Raw genomic sequence first — 20,678 nt, forward strand, 5'->3', positions numbered from 1 at the left:
CAGGTTATGGCTCTAGTGAATATTAGAGGCAACATACTGCTCTGAGAAACATAGACCTACAGTAGATGCAGCAGTATGGCACTGATGTAATTCTTTATCTACAGTGGAGGTCCCTGTTGCTCATTAACTCCCTAGATGTTGTGTCTAAAATGGCAACCTCTTCCCCATGGGCCCTGGTCAAAAGTAGTACACTAACTAGGGAATGGACAGAGGTACAATAGTGTCAATGGCATTCCTTTACCTGGCCTGTTCAGGTGCAGAAGCAGGTGCATGAAGGTTAAGTTACACAATGACTGAGTGAACTTCACCTCTCATCTCCTCCCAATAATATAATTCACAGTCATCCACTTTCTCGTTCAGCTCTGAGTACCTAACTAATCAGTTTGTTAAAACCAACTTCCTTGGCCTCTATCAGACACATGAACAGAACCCAGATTTACTAACCTACTGATTTAAGATCACAATACAGAAACAAAACAAGCGAATACATATAAAAACACTTTATTAATAAAAAGATAAAAGCATTGCCAAGTTGCATACAAAGTTGAGTATCCATAAAACAAGTATGACAATCTACTGCAGATTGAGGTCTTTTACTTCCTCTCTATGCCTGAACAACGTTAGTGAAGGGAGTCTGCTCTGACTGATGTGTTCAACCTGTATTAAAGGCCCAATCTTTAATTTAAAATATCAGAGATATTGAAGTTGATGAAGTTGAGTTGGGAGGTCCGGGGGTTTATTGCTGGGGGTTGTGCTTTGATTGCCTGGAGCAGGAGGTTGAGTCTGACCCCTGGTCGTTCAGACATTATGGATAGGCGCGTTCCAGGTCGTCTTTATTGCAGTAATGTTGCACACATTCTCATACTTCTCACAATGCCTTATCTTGAATGTCTCAGGAACCCCACTAATATAATAAAGTCTAGCAAATCTTCTAAAATAGGTAGCATGAATGCTTTAAAGACAACCTGAAACATGTACTACGCAACATGGGGACTGACTGACATACAGGCCACAGGATGCAGCAGACTTCAGAGTTACAGACAAACTCCTTGCTGGGTCAGTCTTCTAGTCCTCCTCTCCCTCAGACTCAGACTCTACAGGGGAAAATAAACAAGGAGATATAACTAAACAGCTCCTCTTACTGGTGAAAACAGGAATTACAGTTTACATTTACATTTAAGTCATTTAGCAGACGCTCTTATCCAGAGCGACTTACAAATTGGAAAGTTCATACATATTCATCCTGGTCCCCCCGTGGGAATTGAACCCACAACCCTGGCGTTGCAAGCGCCATGCTCTACCAACTGAGCCACACGGGACCAGTTTAGAGCACATTACAGCCCAACAGGAAGCCTATTGAATGTTAATAGTCCAGTTTCATTGATTCAACAATAATTCTCTGAAAATGCAATGGTTTTCTATTCAGTTATTGATTAGGTTACCTGTAACCTTTATTTAAATATAAACGTTACCTTCTTCTGCATTTTGCAGCCACTCAACAAACTTCTTCATCTGCTCGACAAAGACACCTTTCCCTTTGGTGGTGTGAGTGTCTTTGTACCACCTCAGAATGGCCTCCTCACTCAAAACGTCAGCTGGGTGGAGACGAGACAGAACAGGAACAATTAGCATAGCACCACAAGGAGAAGTTAGTGCATTAAAAATAAACTGAAATATCACATTTACATAAGTATTCAGACCCTTTACTCAGTACTTTGTTGAAGCACCTTTGGCAGCGATTACAGCCTCGAGTCTTCTTGGGTATGACACTACAATCTTGGCACACCTATATTTGGGGAGTTTCTCCTATTCCTCTCTGCAGATCCTCTCAAGCTCTGTCAGGTTGGATGGGAAGTGTCCCTGCACAGCTATTTTCAGGTCTCTCCAGAGATGTTAGATTGGGTTCAAGTCCGGACTCTGGCTGGGACACAAGGACATTCAGAGACCTGTCCCAAAGCCACTCCTGCGTTGTCTTGGCTGTGTGCTTAGGGTCGTTGTCCTGTTGGAAGGTGAACCTTCGCCCCAGTCTGAGGTCCTGAGCACTCTGAAGTAGGTTTTCATCAAGGATCTCTGTAATTTCCGTCCTAACTAGTCTCCCAGTCCCTGTCGTTGAAAAACATCCCCACAGCATGATGCCGCCACCACCATGCTTTACCGTAGGGATGGTTCCAGGTTTCCTCCAGACACTTGGCATTCAGGCCAAAGAGTTAAATGTTGGTTTCATCAGCCCAGAGAATCTTGTTTCAAATTCCAAGCGGGCTGTCATGTGCCTTTTACAGAGGGTTGCTTCCGCCTGTCCACTCAATCATGAAAACCTGATTGGTGGAGTGCCGCAGAGATGGGAGAATCTTCCAGAAGGACAACCATCTCCACAGAGGAACTCTAAAGCTCTGCCAGAGTGACCATTGGGTTCTTGGTCACCTCCCTGACCAAGGCACTTCTCCCCCGATTGCTCAGTTTGGCCGGGCGGCCAGCTCTAGGAAGAGTCTTGGTGGTTCCAAACTTCTTCCATTAAAGAATGATGGAGGCCACTGTTCTTTGGGACCTTCAACACCGTAGAAATGTTTTGGTTCCCATCCCCAGAATTATGCCGACACTCCTGTCTCGGAGCTCTACGAACAATTCCTTTGACCTCATGGCTTGGTTTTTGCTCTGACATGCATTGTCAACTGTGGGACTTTATATAGACAGGTGTGTGCCTTTCCAAATCAAGTCCAATCAATTGAATATGTCACGAATCCCGCTTCCTGAGTCTGTTTTTGCCTGTGTTCTGTCCTGGAGTGTTTTTTCCGGTGTCCTGGAACGCACCCTGTCTGGTTGCCGGGCGACGTAGCTAGTGGAAGATCTCTGAGTACCCGCACCTGTATCCCATCAGCTATCTGCACACCTGGCCCTGATCATCACCCCTCCACTTCATAAGCGCTGACCTGACATCCATTCCCTGCCGGATCGTTAGCCATGAACAGTATGTTGTGCCAGCGTATCAGCCTCCAGTTTGATAGAGTTTGTTTTGTTGTTTTGTACGTCTTGCTTGCCTTGAACTTACCTCCGTTTGTTCTGTCTACAGTCATTCACCCGGAACACTCACCCCATCCCTGCCTGGTCGTCGGTGGCTTCAGTTACTCCCTTGGATCTCCCAACTCACTCCCATCAACTCACCTCCACTGCCCGCTCCGCCACTTGGATCTTTCTACCGCTATGTTTAAACTTGTAAATAAATACTCACCTTCGTCCTACTCTCCTTGTCCTAGTCTGCTTCTGGGTTCTACTTTAGAGAAAGCGTGACAGAATATATCACAGGTGGACTCTAATCAAGTTGTAGAAACATTTCAAGGATGATTAATGGAAACAGGATGCACCTGAACTCAATTTCGAGTCTCATAGCAAAGGGTCTGAATACATTTTTTTAAATTTTATTCTACATTTGCAAAAATTTCTAAAAACCTGTTTTCACTGTCATTATGGGGTATTGTGTGTAGATTGATGAACAAAATCCAATTAATCCATTTTAGAATAAGGGTGTAACGTAACAAAATCTGAATGCGCTCTGTGATATTGAAATTTCAGTTTACTTCCTAAATTGAAATGCAATTGACTGCAACCTGACTACTAAGACAAATGAAAGAGACCCTTTATTTTTCTACAGAGGCATTGTGTGAAACAGTGTTCTGTATAAGATAACGCTGACCTTTGTAGAAGAGAACCACTATCTTGGAGAATGACTTCATGAAGTGGATATGGTCATAGCAGTACTCCTGGATCCTCAGTAGCAGCACCAGCTCTGACTGGCCCTGGGTGCTGAACGCTGCTAGCAGGGGGGCATAATGCTGGAAGGGAGAGGATACACACCCCATAAACAAAGTCATTCATTCATGGTTGATGTTAGTGTTCGAGGTGTTTGAGCGCCTCCAGTGACCAGCTCTCATGTTGCTATAGAGTGGTTAGGTTAGGAGTGATGTTATTAATGGTTGATGTTATGATAACATACTTTAAGGTGTTTGAGGGCTTGCTCGGTGACCAACTCCTCCTTCTTGTTCCACTCCACAGCATTCATGAGAATGTTCCACAGCAGACCAATCACAGCTTGCTCCTGGAGAGCACTCCTTTTCATCTCCTCCTTCACGTACACCACCATCTAGAACCACAGAATAATAACTCTTTACTGTCCATTATCTTGTGGAGAATGGAATGTATTATTTTTGCTTATATAACCCAACCCAGAGATAAACACACTCCAAGGAGGGGTTGGAAACACAGGGTGGGGCGCAATGCAGCTATATTGGTGCTTGTTCAAGAGTACAACGGCAGGACATGGCATCTGGTACTGTACCTCTCGTATGGGGCAGTCCTGAGAGAGGCGCTCCTGTAGTTCTTTCTGCAGCTCCTTGCGTGTTCCCTGAGACTGCTGCACACGCATGAAGTCTGAAAGCTCCTTCAGCCCCGCCTCATTGAAGTACTTGGAGAAATGCTCCACGTTCTGCTTGCTGGCAGGAAACAGCTCCTAGAGAAACAACAAGTCTAGGCTCAAACAACTTCCATTGATCTTCAACCCTAAAAATTGACACAACAGCTCCCTCTTGTGGCTGAAATAGAATAGGAGCACAATAAAAGAGTCTCTCTAACCTCTAGGCCAGTGGTTCCCAACCTTTTCCATTTCGGGGACTACCAAATCACTGTCAAACGCTGTTGTGGACCACCATTCGCAAAATCCCTGAATTCTTTTAACATCAGGTTGGAAATTACTGCTCTCGGCTAACTGCCTAAAGGGTTTCTTACCAGGAGTTTCTTATCCAGGTTAGCCTTCCTCAGGGCTGAGGTGACTGCATTGGCATCTTTCTCAGATATCCATGCCTTGAACATCTTCACCGCAAAGGATGCAGAGATACCTGCAAGATACCAAGAATAAGAGAACTTGGAAGAAAACCAGAGCTATCAATATATGCCTCAAGAAATCAAACCCCTCCTACACACACTCACCTTCCTTGACAACATTGTCGCTGAAGAGGCTGGTGAGGATGGGCGGGGGCAGAGTGCCATTAGCCAATAGGATACCAGTCAACATAGCCAGTTTGGTTTGCTCTGATTCACTGAATGCCTTCAGGAACAGCAAAAGCTACACACGATAAAATCAATTAATCAATCGAGACAATTATGTAAACTAAAGACAATAGGATACAAAATGTCTAAACACCTTAAGATATGACATCACCACAAGTACTTAGGAGAATGAAAAACTGAAGTAGATCAGTTAGGGACTTCACATGAGTATTTCCTATGAATAGTTTACCTTTTTGATTTCCTCCTCAAAGGCATTCTGCAGGTACTTGTACCTCCTGATAAGCTTGTTAAAAACCTAGAGAAACACAAAGACGCACAGAGGGACATGAGATTTAGTCACAGACAGAGGGCTGGGAGGGAGACAGCGAGAGAGCGAGGACAGCAACACAATTAGACCCAACAAATCATGAGAAAACAAAAAGATAATTACTTGACAAATTGGAAAGAATTAACAAAAAGACAGAGCAAACTAGAATGCTATTTGGCCCTAAACAGAGAGAACACAGTGGCAGAATACCTGACCACTGTGACTGACCCAAACTTAAGAAAAACGTTGACTATGTACCGACTCCATGAGCATAGCCTTGCTATTGAGAAAGGCCACCGTAGGCAGACCTGGCTCTCAAGAGAAGACAAGTTATGTGCACATTGCCCACAAAATGAGGTGGAAACTGAGCTGCACTTCCTAACCTCCTGCCAAATGTATGACCATAGAGACACATATTTCCCTCAGATTACACAGATCCACAAAGAATTCAAAACAAGCCCAATTTTGATAAACTCCCATATCTATTGGGTGAAATACCACAGTGTGCCATCACAGCAGCAAGATTTGTGAACTGTTGCTACAAGAAAAGGACAACCAGTGAAGAACAAACACCACTGTAAATACAACCCATATTTATGTTTATTTATTCACTTTTGTACTTTAACTATTTGCACATTGTTACAACACTGCATATAGTCATAATATGACATTTGAAATGTCTTTATTCTTTTGGAACTTCTGTGAGCGTAATGTTTAATGTACATTTTTATTTATTTCACTTCACTTGCTTTGGCAATGTTAACATATGTTTCCCATGCTAATAAAGCCCTTGAATTGAGAGAGAAAGAAAGACAGCGAGCGAGACGGCGGGCGGGCGAGAGAGAGACGGCGGGGGATGGCGACCGAGGGGGCGAGCGCCGGCGCGAGAGAGCGAGACGGCGGGGAATGGCGACCGAGGGGGCGAGCGCCGGCGGGGGATGGCGAGCGAGATGGCGGGGGATGGCGAGCGCTGGCACGAGAGCGAGACGGCGGGGGATGGCGCGAGAGAGAGCGGGCGAGAGAGCGAGAGGAAGGGCGGGCCGTGCGAGAGAGAGGGCGGGCCGGGCGAGAGCGAGGGCGAGCGAGAGAGAGGGCGAGAAACTCTGAAACAGTATAAACAAACACTGAAACGCAAGAAATTGAATTATACCAACAAGACACTTGATGAAATTGAAAACGCAATTGACCAAAATCAGTTCTGGGACATTTGGAACAATTTAAGCACAACAAAGCCACAAGAATTAGCCATACAAGGTGTAGGAATTTGGAAAACTTATTATGATAATCTATACAAAAACATCCCAAGAAAAGACTTACAACAGAACCAATTAGAAATTAAAGAAAAATTGAACATCCTTGAATCAGTCATTAAAAACACCCAAAATCCATTAGATTACCCAATAACCCAACAAGAACTAAATGAAAAGCTCAAATCTATTAAATCAAAGAAGGCTTGTGGTCTAGACAACATCAGAAATGAAATGCTGAAAAACAGCACACCTGAGTGGCAAAATGCTGTGCTTAAATTGTTCAACGTGGTTTTAACTTCTGGCTGCTTCCCTGATGTCTGGGACCAGGGGCTCATCTCCCCTATCCACAAAAGTGGACAAATCAGACCCCAATAATTACAGGTGAATTTGCGTAAACAGTAACTTGGGAAAGGTTTTCTGTAGCATTTTGAATTCAAGAATTCAAACCTTTCTTCAAGAAAAAAATGTAATAACTAAATGTCAAATTGGCTTTCTCCCTAACCATCGCACTACTGACCATATATACACCTTACACACACTAATTAATAAACACGTCCACCAAAAAAAAAGAGAGCAAAATCTTTGCTTGCTTTATTGACTTTAAAAAAGCATTTGATTCTATTTGGCACGAAGGGCTATTCTACAAAATTCTCCAAAGTGGGCTTGGTGGTGAGGTGTATGACTTAATAAAATGTATGTACACAGAAAACAAGTGTGCAATAAAAATCAAAAATCAAAAACCAAAGAACAGAATTATTTTCACAATGTCGAGGTGTGAGACAAGGCTGCAGTTTGAGTCCAAATCTTTTCAACATTTATATCAATGAATTAGCAGACATGTTGGACCATTCTCCAGCCCCAGGACTCACACTATTTGTGTAACGGCTTTCTTCCATAGGTGAAGGAGAGGACCAAAGTGCAGCGCGGCTAGTGTTAAACATGTTTAATAAAGAACAAGTGAAACACTACAAACAACAATACAAAATAACAAATGTGCAAAAACCGAGACAGACCTATCTGGTGCAGACAATCACCAGATAGGTCTGTCTCGGTTTTTGCACATTTGTTATTTTGTATTGTTGTTTGTAGTGTTTCACTTGTTCTTTATTAAACATGTTTAACACTAGCCGCGCTGCACTTTGGTCCTCTCCTTCACCTATGGAAGAAAGCCGTTACAGAAACACCCACCAAATCCCAACACAAAACAAGCCTCCTATATATGATTCTCAATCAGGGACAACGATTACCATCTGCCTCTGATTGAGAACCATATTAGGCTGGACATAGAAACAGACAAACTAGACACACAACATAGAATTCCCACCCAGCTCACGTCCTGACCAACACTAAACAAGCAAAACACATAATAACTCTGGTCAGGACGTTACAATTTGACACAAGAGGTGAAATACCTGCTATATGCTGATGACTTGGTACTTCTATCACCAACCAAAGAAGGTCTTCAACAGAACATTCATATTCTAGAGCAATATTTCCAAAATTGGGCCCTTGTAGTAAATTTCCAAAAAACGAAAATCATGATTTCCCCCCCCAAAAACAGATGTCAGAAACACAAATATAAATTCACCCTGAACAAGACCATAATTGAACACACTACAAATTACACCTACCTTGGTCTGACCGTATCTGCATCGGGAAACTTTAATATGGCAGTGAATGCACTCAAAGAAAAAGCCTGCAGAGCATTGTTTGCAATAAAAATGAAATTATTCAAAATCAACATCCCAATTATAATTTGGACCAAAATATTTGGCAGTGTAATCCTACCAATAGCTCTTTACGGAAGTGAGGTTTGGGGGCCACTCAATAAACTGGACTTTAAAATGTGGGACAAACATCCAATTGAAGCCTTACATGCAGAATTCTGTCGGAAAATCCTACAAGTCCAGAGAAATACACCAACTAATGCATGTAGGGCAGAATTGGAACGCTTTCCAGTAATAATGAAAATACAGAAAAGATCATAAACATTTTGGCCTCATCTAAATTCAAGTCCAAATTCGAGTCTGCAATTTAAAGCACTTCAAACCCAAGAGCTGAGCCCAGAAACGAGCCCTCTCAGTCAGCTAGTGTTGGACCTAACCAACCAAGCTGACACCAGCACTGCTTCAAAAGAAAGAATTCCAATAAATAAAATCATGAACCAATCAAAGGACTCATATATACAACAATGGAAAAACGAAACAAAATCCCAAAGCCGACTAAATTGCTATCTGACCCTAAACAGAGAATATGAATTGGCTGATTATCTCTACTCTGTCAGAGATACGAAGCAGAGACAGATCCTTACCAAGTACAGGCTGAGTGACCACCGATTGGCAATAGAAACCGGCAGACATAAAAAGACATGGCTACCCAAAGAGGAGCGTGTATGTGGTCACTGCACGACAGGGGAGGTAGAAACAGAGATGCACTTTCTCCTTTACTGTGATAAATATTCCTCACCAAGAGATTCATTATTCACAGAAATGATTACATTTATTCCAAATTTTAACTTATTAAACCCAGAGGAAAAACTAAAAATACTCATGGGCGAAGGAGCAATGGCTCCTCTTGCAGCCAAATATGTATTTGCCTGCCATAGCCTGAGGGACACTGAATAATAACATCTGCATAGTAAGCAGTAACTTACTTATTATTACTGTTATTGTTATTACTATTATTATTGTTGTTTATCATTCCAAATAGTAGTGGTATGGGTGGTAATGGTAATGATAGCAGTTTAGTGATGGTGGTGGTGGTAGTAGTGGTAATGATGATGGTAGTTGTAGTACTGATGTAATGGTGAAGATGACCGTTATTTAGTTATAAGTTAGTTAGTTTAATTTTCCATATTTATATTTTTATATATTTTACATTACATTCTACTATTAACTGTTACCATTTTATTGTTATTATTTTTGTATTTAATTTTGTATTATTATTTACTGCCATTTTATATTATTATTTGTTATTGTTTATAATTTTATTACAATGTATATTGTATACATTGTTGCTTTGGCAATATTGACAATGTTTTTCATGCCAATAAAGCAGCTTGAATTTGAGAGAGACGGCGAGAGAGAGAGAGACAGACGGCGAGAGAGAGAGACAGACGGCGAGACAGACGGCGAGAGACAGACGGCGAGAGACAGACGGCGAGAGACGGCGAGAGAGAGACGACGAGAGACAGACGGCGAGAGACGGCGAGAGAGAGACGGCGAGAGAGCAAAAGAAAGACAGACAAGCAGATGGTGCAGGAGTGAGTGAGTTTAATTGAGGAGGATTATATTAAAAGGATGTCGTGGAGTGTTGACAAACTGGATATTCCCAGGGGTTTGGTGGGTATTAGCAGGTCTAATACCACTTTACTACAGGTGTCTCAAGACCAAAATCCCCTCCACCCCCAGGCCTTGGTAGGACATGTTGGCTAACGTTTGAGGATGTGACAAAGTCAATGGTGAGACAGAGAGAGAGAGTGTGTGTGTGTGTGTGGTGTGGTGTGGTGTGTACCAACCTGAGCATAGCGGCGGAGGTTGGCATGGTTCTCCTCGGTGGTAAACACACAATGTTCTGTCACCTTGGCCTTGTCCCCCTCATCAATACGCGTACCACCGGGAGCTGAGACAGACAAAAAGGGAAAGCCACAAGGGTTAAAGGTTAAATCCTGTTTACATGGGCCTTTCCCCATCTCTGGTCTTAACGGCTAGCTTTTACTTGTAATGATTGTGTAAGGTGGTTTTTACCTAGTTTAGTTGAATACACTGATTGTAAGTCGCTCTGGATAAGAGCGTCTGCTAAATCTGACTAAAACATAATGTATGTATAACATGTCTGTCATCTAGTTGTAAAATGGATGGCTCTTGATGCAGCCTGATCCAATGTTCTAATCCGTTCTTGTTTGAGGATACAGTATCTGAGGGCTTAGAGTCCAAACTGCAACCTGTATCTAATGCTTTAACAATCATTGTTGACTTTGAATCCATTTTTAAGGACTGTTGTGGATTAACAATACAATCAAACTAAACTGTTTTGTGTGCGTCTGAATTCCTGAATGAGTTGCCTTCACGAGGGCATGTGTGTGAAGTGTGAACCAGGAGCTGATCCTCCATGCTAAACTAAAGGCTAATCTGGTTCCCTGAGAGGATGGTTTATTTTGGTGGATTACCAGGTACATCTGTAGGATCTTAATCTGATCACTCCTTTTTGCTGAGAATTTTTCTACATCGCAGGAAATACAGATGAGCTTTGTGATTAATTTATTGAAAACCCACACTAACAGTTATATTAACAGTGTTCCACTTTTCTTGTAGCCTCTTTTGGCCAGCTAATAGCCTTAGAACCGATCAAGCAACATTACCGATCAAGCAATAAACGGTCAAATCCTGTTGCTGCAGGATTATTTAGCTGTTACGAAATAAGTCAAATTAAGAGCCTACATCTGTATCCCTGGTCTCCCTCTGTGCTGCTCGGTCTCTCCCTGCCAGGGTCTTATTATAGGACTATAGGACCAGGGTAAACCTGTTATCTCTAATGGGGATTGACATGCAGACTGACACAGGCCTGGCAGAGAGTCCTGCGTGTGTTTGCATGCGTGTGCACGTGTGTATGAGCTGGACAGAGACAGACAGCAACTAATTCTACACAGATTAAACATGTCAGGATGTGAATGAGCGTGTGTGAATGTGTGTGTGCAAGAAAGATAGCGTGTATTTGGACATGAATTACATTTCTAAAGCCTAGCATAGAGTACAATTTTCCTTTCCTGCCTTATGTTCTAACAAACGTTCTCCTTTCTGATCCAGCGATATGGTACCCACTAGGGTTCATGCAGGTGCCTGCCTTCTGCAGTCTACTGAAGAACAGTCTCTCCCGGATGTCTTTGATAATGGGAAATGACCCTGATAATCTGACAAAGCCAGCTGTGATCGGTTTGTAAGTTTGTCCTTGCCTGAATGGACAGCCCGGTTACTGCGATCAGCTGGTTCATGGATGGACACTGGGGGACAGTAACACTGTGCACAGTACTGATACAAAGGACCACGATGTTCCACCACTGAGCTGACACCGTGCAGATAACCATAACACTGTAGCTACCTTAATATAACACCTAGCGACATCATCAAGCGGTGCAGACCTCTTAATGGCTAAGAAGATGGACTGACAGTCCTGGGACCTGGGTTTGAGTCCCGGTTGCGCTGCCTGCTAAATTCACTACACTCCTCCACTCACCGAGCATGCTCCCCGCGATGAGGATGTCGAAGAGGGTGTCGGCATAGCGGCGGTAGTCGAGTCGGGAACCGGTAACGTCCAGGAACTTAGCTACAGCATCGAGGTCTCCTCCTGCTTCGTTGAGGCCCAGAACGATTGTGTCTCTGAAAACTGTGGGCTCAAACTTCTCCTTTTCATCTGGGTGGGGAGGGACAAGGCAGAGGAGGACAGTGTTGTACTGTAGGTACACTAATGTCTATCAAACCCTAACACAGATAACATCAGAAAATAAGGTATGGTAAACCATGCATAATATATACCGTATATACCGGATATTTATTTATATTTTTTTAGAGCTGATGGTCAGGGGACAGGAACATAATTACAAATAATTTGTAGATTGCAAATTGACCGTAAGAAGCCCAAACAGATATAATATTTGACTAAATCATGTCAAACCTTGTTTACATTTGTATACGATCTATTATGCGTGGGAATACTTTGGAACAAATTTCCAAAATTGAAATAACTTGGAGCAGATTTGCTGGTGTTTTTACAGTCTTTTATGTCCAACAAGAAAAAAATTTTTTAAAAAGTACTTGCTTCATTTATTTTTGCTCAGAAAGCTTGGGGTCCAAATAAAATGGCCCGCGGACCGCCAGTTGGGAAACGCTGCCGTATGCATGTTAGTGAATGATCTCTAGGGCTAAAAGTCAATACATATTGTATAGCTACAGCGGTACATTTGGAAGCATCACAGACAGCTCTTCATTTCCCCAGTCAAGGTGGGATGAAGACAAGGGACACTGCCTTGATGGGACACTAGCTGCTACTTTGCCTGGGGGAGGGTTAGCCTCCCTGATTAATCCTCTGTGTTTTTCACAAAGAACACATTGTCCAAACGATGTCCTCTTCATTAATAGCTCTCTGGGTATCAACACACGGATCAAGAGAATCAACAAGGGGCCTCACAGAGTATGAACAAAATGTTCCTACAACACTACATGTCCTTCTGCTCTGTGAGTAATGTTCATAACGACACCCACTGTACTGGGAGGAAGTTCAGCTATAGCCTGGTCTTAGATCTGTTTGTGATGTCATGTTGCCAAGTTGCCAAGACACCACAAACAGATCTGGGACCAGGCTAGTTCAGCTCTGCCTTGTGTCCTTCCACTGCTGTCAGCGACAGTGACATGCTCCACTTACACTGAGACTAGGTGTGACATGGTCACACCGATGCTGTGACATTCTAGAAACTTCGACATCTTAATGACTGGGAGCCAGTCTGGGGCCAGGCTGGATTACAGTAGGTGTTGTGTAAGAGGGAATGTCAATCTACAACAGCAATATATTGCTGTAACAGAAATTAAACAGAACCCTAGAAGCGAAGAGTGTTTATAGTCTGTGTTTATGTGTGGAGAAGAAGAGAGAAGACAGGAGAAGAGGAGAGAAGACAGGAGAAGAGGAGAGAAGACAGGAGAAGAAGAGGAACGTAGAGGAGAACCCTGCTATCTCTTTGCTGGTCCCTTACCAAGAAGCAGATCTTAATAGGAGAAATATGAGCTACAAGTGTGCATTGACAATTTGGTTGTCGGTGAGACTTCAAAGATAATCAAGACATTTTACACAGTCTCAAAGAGGCAGTTGATTTAAGAAACAGTTTCAATTATCTGGTATTGCAACTTAACACGGTCTGTTGTCTTGCCAACATATTGGTATTGCAATTTATCACCATGCATGTTGTCTTGCCAACATATTGTACGTGGTAAACATTAGGCATTGACATCGCACGTAGCCAGCCGTCTGTGGCCGTAACACAACTCACCCCTTTTCCTGGTCTTGAACCGCTGGCCTGTTAGCACTGGCTTCTGCTGCTTACCGGTATTCATAAAAGTCCTGAGGAAAACAAATACAGAAATCGGAAATGAGCAGACCATATACAACATGGTCAACACACAACACTACCATCCGTTTAATGACAGAATGTCTTGGTTTCTGTCAACATGCCATATTTAACAGTCTGCAAGATCATTTCTAGGCTATATCTTAATAAATATGTTGTACATATGGTAAAATTATTTATACATATGTTAATATGCCCAAAAATGTACTGTGACAGTTTACTAATAGTTAACAAACAAATTAAATAATAGTTAAGTGCTTCATTAAATCTCAAACCTTCAGCAAATCTTCAGGATGTCAGTTGAAAGCTCTATGCTTACCAGCTGTGAGCCCCTCTTAGCAGTGACAGTGAGTTAGAGAAACAATTCACTTAATGCTCTGTGACTGTCTGAGACTTGTCCGGTCTGTCAACCTTGTGCCCTGTACTATACACCTGTCAAAAGTTTGGACACTAAAATGCATTTCAAATTAACAGGGGTGCCTTGTTAAAAGTTCATTTGTGGAATTTATTTTCTTCTTGTGTTTGAGCCAATCAGTTGTGTTGTGACAAGGTAGGGGGGTATACAGAAGATAGCCCTATTTGGTAAAATACCAAGTCCATATTATGGCAAGAACAGGGCAAATAAGCTAAGAAAAATAACACTCAATCATTACTTTAAGACGTGAAGTTCAGTCAATCCGGTAAATTTCCAGAACTTTTAAAGTTTCTTCAAGTGCAGACGCAAACACCATCAAGCGCTATGTAACTGGCAATCATGAGGACCACCACAGGAAAGAAAGACCCAGAGTTAACTCTGCTGCAGAGGATAAGTTCATTAGAGCTATCAGCTTCAGAAATCGACAAATCTGTCCTTTGGTTTGATGAGTCCAAATGTGAGATTTTTGCTTCCAACCTCCGTGTTTTTGTGAGACGCAGAGGAGGTGAACGGATGATATCCGCACGTGTGGTTCCCACCGTGAAGCATAGAGGAGGTGTGATGGTGCTTTGCTGGTGACACTGTTGGTGATTTATTTAGAATTCATGACCCACTTAACCAGCATGGCTACCACAGCATTCTGCAGCGATACGCCATCCCATCTGGTTTGCGCTTAGTGGGACTATCACTTATTTTCCAACAGGACAATGACCAAAAACACACCTCCAGGCTGTGTAAGGGCTATTTGACCAAGAAGGAGAGTGATGGACTGCTGCATCAGATGACCTGGCCTCCACAATCACCCGACCTCAACCCAATTGACATGGTTTGGGATGAGTTGGACCACAGCGTGAAGGAAAAACAGCCAACAAGTGCTCAGCATATGTGGGAACTCCTTCAAGACCATTGGAAAAGCATTCCTCATGAATCTGGTTGAGAGAATGCCAAGAGCTGTCATCAAGGCTAATTTTAGTTTAACACCTTTTTGGTTATTACATGATTTCATATAATTTATTTCATAGTTGATGTCTTCACTATTATTCTACAATGTAGAAAATAGTAAAAATAAAGGAAAATCCTTGAATGAGTAGGTGTTCTAAAACTTGACAGGTTGTATGCACACTCACTTGTCCACGTCCACACAGCACAAACTAGTCTCCCTCTCTCTCAATACAAAAAGGACATGTCTGATCACAGGGAGACACATGCACGGTTGGTACAAGCTAACTGCATCTGATCCAATGAGAGAGACTAACAATTGGACGCCGAAGGGTCTTTGAGTGTCCCTCCTTGGGACAGACAGTGAGACAGGCCAGTACTAGAGGGTCAAAGGGATTAAGGAATCTTATAATCTACTGTACCACACCAAAACATGTTGTCTGGAGGAGATTCCAAAGAGCATACTGTAGTAACCTGGTCCTAGATCCAGATGTTCTTTAGCCAACTTCTGACTATGGTTGACATGCCATTAGGGATGTCCCCTTGGTCAACAGAGTTGTCTGTTCTTTTCGACCAATCGATTAGTCTAAATTTTTAAACTTGTATTTTAACACCATATGTTTGAATAAAATCAACTATATGTAGGCTACTGAGCTTGCCTGATGCTTTAAGCACTGCGATTAAAAATGAAGACAAATTACTAAAGAGGGAGCCAGATATCAATATAGCCTAACCAGAAGAAAAAAACCTGTTCCAACCTCCTCCTCCCGCTGCAGCTGGCCTTCACAGATTCTGCCATTAAGCTCTTGAAGTTGCCGGTATAGGCTACACCAGCGGTCGGCAACCTTTTTCATTTGTAGTGCCAAGTTATCGTACCATTTCTACTGATCTGCGTGCCAGTTATGATACTCATATGCACATTTTCGTGGAACAGTTTCATTGCTTTTGAGACATGAAGACTTATAAATGAAATGTCATGTGGTTAATCAAAATGTCATCTAAATTAAAATGATACAAATCTAGTAACTTCTATTGCCATTACCAATATGTAAAAGTAGCCTACATAAAGCCAACAAATATAAACTCTGCAGGCCACAGGTAGAAAATATCCTGATTCCAAATTCTAAAGGCACTCACATCTGAGCTATCTTTGTTGGAGGTGCATGGTAACAGTTGAATAACATGACTCGCTAGCTGACGTTACGTGTATGATCTTATTATTCGTATCTCAGAGCCATTTACTTTGCTAGTTATAGCCTAATGTTACATAGCTAACCTGGATGGTTAGCTACATGCAGATTCATGCAGGGTAGTAACATCATGAGTTGGGATTATGGTTTAGCTAACGATAACTAACAAACTTTTGTACTTGACAGTGTTCTGTACATGTGACCTTATTTTAACACCACAAAAAAGTAATACTTCCAGGTCAACTGTAATATGAATACCATTGTAAAGTACAATTTCTCCACTTTCCAGCAAAAATCAATGACAGACTTTCATGCTACCTGTCTCTGCATGATTGAAGAGGGCAATGGAGCTCCACCTGGCAGAAGGGGAAGCGAAGGCTACTGAGTAATAGTGAAAGGGGAGATATGTTGTGTAGGGAATCCGCTTTTTTCACCCAACTTGTCATCTCAAATTTTAATAAAACACTATAAAGAGTTTATATAATGTGTCTTTACATACTTATTTGAAGGTTTGTGTCAAATTTGACTAGGGTTTTTAGGGCAGCGCTACAGTTATCTTCACAAGTGCTTTTTGTTCTATGTTGCTCTGTCTGTATGCTACGTCTTGCTTGTCCTATGTTGCTATGTCTGTATGCTATGTCTTGTTCTATGTTGCTATTGTCTATATTGTAATTGTTTTTAATAACCTGCCCAGGGACTGCGGTTGAAAATTAGCCGGCTGGCTAAAACCGGCACTTTTACTGAAACGTTGATTAATGTGCACTGTCCCTGTAAAAATAAACTCAAACTCAAACTCAAACAAGTAAACTGCAGCTGTCGCGGATTTTGAGAGTCATGATGGCTGGCAGTGATGACGCAAAACATTTTACAATTGACAAGGGTATCCTCCTTTCCCGGTCTCTTGTTTTTAATCTGAGAGAGAAGCGCTAGCCCTGGCAGACGGATTCTGTACGGCACACGTGTTACGTTGTGATACATCACAAATTATCGTACAGCGTCAGAGGGGTCCGTTTCTCCCAACTTTTCTCGAATATTATTGTCTATTACCATGTCAATCAACGCTTGAATACAAACAGTTTACACCCCGGATTTTGATGCCAACACTGTCGCTACAGTCCCATTCGTTTTCGTCACAGCCTTGTTTGAATGCCGCGGTACGCATAATGTGTACAGAACAGTGTTAGCTACCATTAGCTAGCTAGCTACATAGCTTAAAAGACTCCACTATGCAAGTATCCATTTCAATATAATGTCACTGCAACAACTGCTGATAGCCAGATCAAATTTACCAGCTACGTCTATCTACTCCGATTTCAGCTACATTTTCAGATATTACACGTTTCAAATTTTAACAGAAAGTAAATTTCATTTCAAGTTAAAGTGTACTGTTAGCTAGATAACTAACGCTATCTGGCTGGCTCGCTAGCTAACTTTGCATGTATGATATTATTCGTATCTCAGAGCCATTTGCTTTGCTAGTTATAGCCTAATGTTAACTAGCTAACATTGAACTTGGTTGGTTAGCTACCTGCAGATTCATGCAGGGTAGTAGTGTCATGAGTTGGGATTATCGTTCATTGTTTACCTAGCTAGCGACATGTCTTAACAAAATAATCCATTAAACCATTTCAATAGAATGTCACTGCGACAACTGTTGATAGACATGTGGTAAATTCGCTCTGGCTATCTACGCCGATTTCAGAGTACTCACGTTTGAGTGTGCCAGAGCGCAGAATAACTGACAAAATCTTGACCACTCAACACCCGTTGAATATGGCCGGTGTCAAATGCTGGCAATTTAAAAAAATTGTTGCCAGGAGCACAGTAGCAGTCACCAACGCTCTGGATAACATAAAAACAGCCTAACGAGCTCTGCCTGGGCGAGTAAAATGGTCAGTGAGCTGTTCTCTCATTTGTGTCTGGAAGTAGCTAGCAAGCTAGCCAACCAACATTAGCCGGTTAGCTTGGGTGCTTGACTTTGTTAGGACAGAACGCTCGGATCAACCCTTAAAGAGATGGGTGTGGCTGAAGCTTAAGAGGGTGTGAACGATGCTGAATGGGTGTAGACAAAGGGATCTCCAGTAGGTACCAATACATATAAAGGCCATTTTCTCAAAAGTGAGGTTACAAGTTGATCAACTTTCAAAGCAGAATTTCTTTCCCATTGTTCCTCAAATGCAGTGTATGATATACAATTTGTAGCCCTGAGTCTCTACTTTTATCCAATGTAAAAAAAAAACAATTTCAAATTTTGCTACATAAGACCGAATCAAGGCGGTCGGTCACATTTGACAAGTCATGCCACCCTCCGTCCTTGACTTTTTCTACATCTATTTAACACACGTATGTTGTTAGAATTTTGATATGATGAACATAATTTGTGTATTAAGCAGTTTAAGAGGACTTTTTTCCCTGGAGTGCAAAAAAAGTGACTTTCAAGTCCTTTTACAAAGTCACTTTTTTATTTTGTTATTTAACTAGGCAAGTCAGTTAAGAACAAAGTCTTATTTACAATGACGGCCTACCGGGGAACTGTGGGTTAACTGCCTTGTTCAGGGGAAAAACGACAGATTTTTACCTTGTCAGCTCGGGGATTAAATTTAGCAACCTTTCGGTTACTGGCCCAACGCTCTAACCACTAGGATTTCTATATTGTATCATAAAGAGACAATTATGAGGTTTCCAAAACACTTACTATTTTTCTGACAGCATATAAAATGTATTTATTAGACTTAGAATGTTGCAGTCAAAATGGCTTCTCATTGGCGCAAAAAGGGCGGAAGCAAGGCCCGGCAGCTTAAGTGTTAAGACATTATAAAGGCTCATACATGCTTATTATAATCTATAAAGCATTATTTTAGCTGTAGGTGCAAGTGTTACCAACAAATCATATTTGGTGGTTAGGGTTAGTTAGGTTAGTGTGAGCCTCTTGTCTCCCTATAGCTCTGTGCACACTGTGTACTCTGTACCTCTAAGACCTCTAAAGAGCACCTGACAATACCCACAGTTTTAGTCTTTTTGCCCCCGGAGAGAGCACAGTGAGCTGGGCTAAGCACCAGTAGTCTGCCCTGGGGGATGATGGTAGTGATCCCACAGCAATTATCAGTGTATTAGATGTTGTAAACAGGACTCACCTGATTTTAACCTCCACGCAGACCTCTGCAAGGAGGAGATAGAGTTATGCATCACCTTCGAGGTAAAATTGTGAAAAGGAGAAGAAAATCTGACATTTTCTGTGATGAGACAATCAATCTGAATAATGTTCCTTTTCACAACCAGGTTGTCTGTGAAAAAGCTTATTACACTATTACATTTCTTATTACACAAGAAAATGGGGAAAATCAACCCCCTTTTCACAATATTACTAACTCTTCATTTAGGCACCTTGAGCCAAATCTCAGCATAATGGTTGGTCACGAGAGACTCTTCCTCTGTCAGTGGACTTCTTCTGACCTCCATAGACTCCATGACAGAGAACCAATTTGATGTGGAAGGCTGCACTTGTGTAACATCTCTGACCAGTTTCATAACCACAGCTTTATATGGTCAGTCACAATCAGTATTCTCAACAACAACACCCCTTATGATTTCACATGTCAAGCCATGTGCATTGTCACATACCAGTGCCATGTTACACAGACCCCTTCCCCCGCCACCAACACACACAAACACACACAAACACAGGCTTTGTAGGTCTGTCCAACTGACATTCAATGCCCAAAATAAATACAATTCCTGGAAGCAGGCAACAGTGGCCAGAGAATGGTGACGGGGAGACTCAACAGCCTCGGTGGAGCTCAGTCTGTCTGATATGAATTACAGAAAGTGTGTGCTCGTACTAGAGGGTGATAACAAAACGCGACTAGTTTCAAGTTTCAAGACTACAGTATAAAAGAACGCACCTCTTTTTGTGTGAGTGAAAGAGACTTCACTTCCATGAATGAATGAATGCCTGCGCCCTATCTGGCCATCGGCTCTCATTATAGTGGACAACAATACAGATGTAGGATCTTAATTTGATCACCTTGTTGCAGGAGAACTGTCCTGCAACGCATTAAATTTAAAACTTGTAGTGTAAAACGTATAATTTCCACTTTGAAATTTAAAGGCCATGAACAGTCCACATTTCATGAAAAACATGATTTTATGATATTTGGATGAAACCAGATCAAAGTATGATGACCAAAGGATGAAAAATTACTATTGCTTTCACATGGATAAAGTTTGATCATAAAGTTACTGGTCTCCTACCCCATGTCAAACACTTGTATTCAGGAGGCATAATTATTAAGGGGATAGGGTGACATCACCCCAACTCTCATTTTAATACATCAATGGAAACATGATATTATCGTACCTAATTTAAATATGTACAGCCTTGTAACCAATAATGGAGAATGCGTGT

At 41.9% G+C, this 20,678-nt stretch overlaps 1 protein-coding gene across 2 annotated transcripts; it reads right to left on the bottom strand.

The window, feature by feature from the left end:
- Window positions 1-1,065: 1,065 nt before the first annotated feature.
- LOC120022810 (basic leucine zipper and W2 domain-containing protein 2-like) lies at window positions 1,066-13,721 on the bottom strand. Of its 2 annotated transcripts, XM_038966812.1 has the most exons (11): window positions 13,652-13,721; window positions 11,848-12,024; window positions 10,133-10,236; window positions 5,288-5,353; window positions 4,978-5,113; window positions 4,777-4,886; window positions 4,331-4,501; window positions 3,989-4,135; window positions 3,689-3,827; window positions 1,473-1,595; window positions 1,066-1,094 (listed from the first exon to the last, which is right to left on the bottom strand). In XM_038966812.1, exons 1-11 carry the CDS (start codon window positions 13,713-13,715, stop codon window positions 1,066-1,068), a joined length of 1,266 nt encoding a protein of 421 aa, XP_038822740.1. In that variant the 5' UTR covers window positions 13,716-13,721. The 2 variants fall into 2 exon arrangements, with proteins under 2 accessions (XP_038822740.1, XP_038822739.1); XM_038966811.1 differs by lacking the exon at window positions 11,848-12,024 and having other exon boundaries at window positions 13,652-13,715.
- Window positions 13,722-20,678: the final 6,957 nt, after the last annotated feature.

This window comes from Salvelinus namaycush, chromosome 27, assembly GCF_016432855.1.
Source record: "Salvelinus namaycush isolate Seneca chromosome 27, SaNama_1.0, whole genome shotgun sequence".
NCBI lineage: Eukaryota > Metazoa > Chordata > Actinopteri > Salmoniformes > Salmonidae > Salvelinus > Salvelinus namaycush.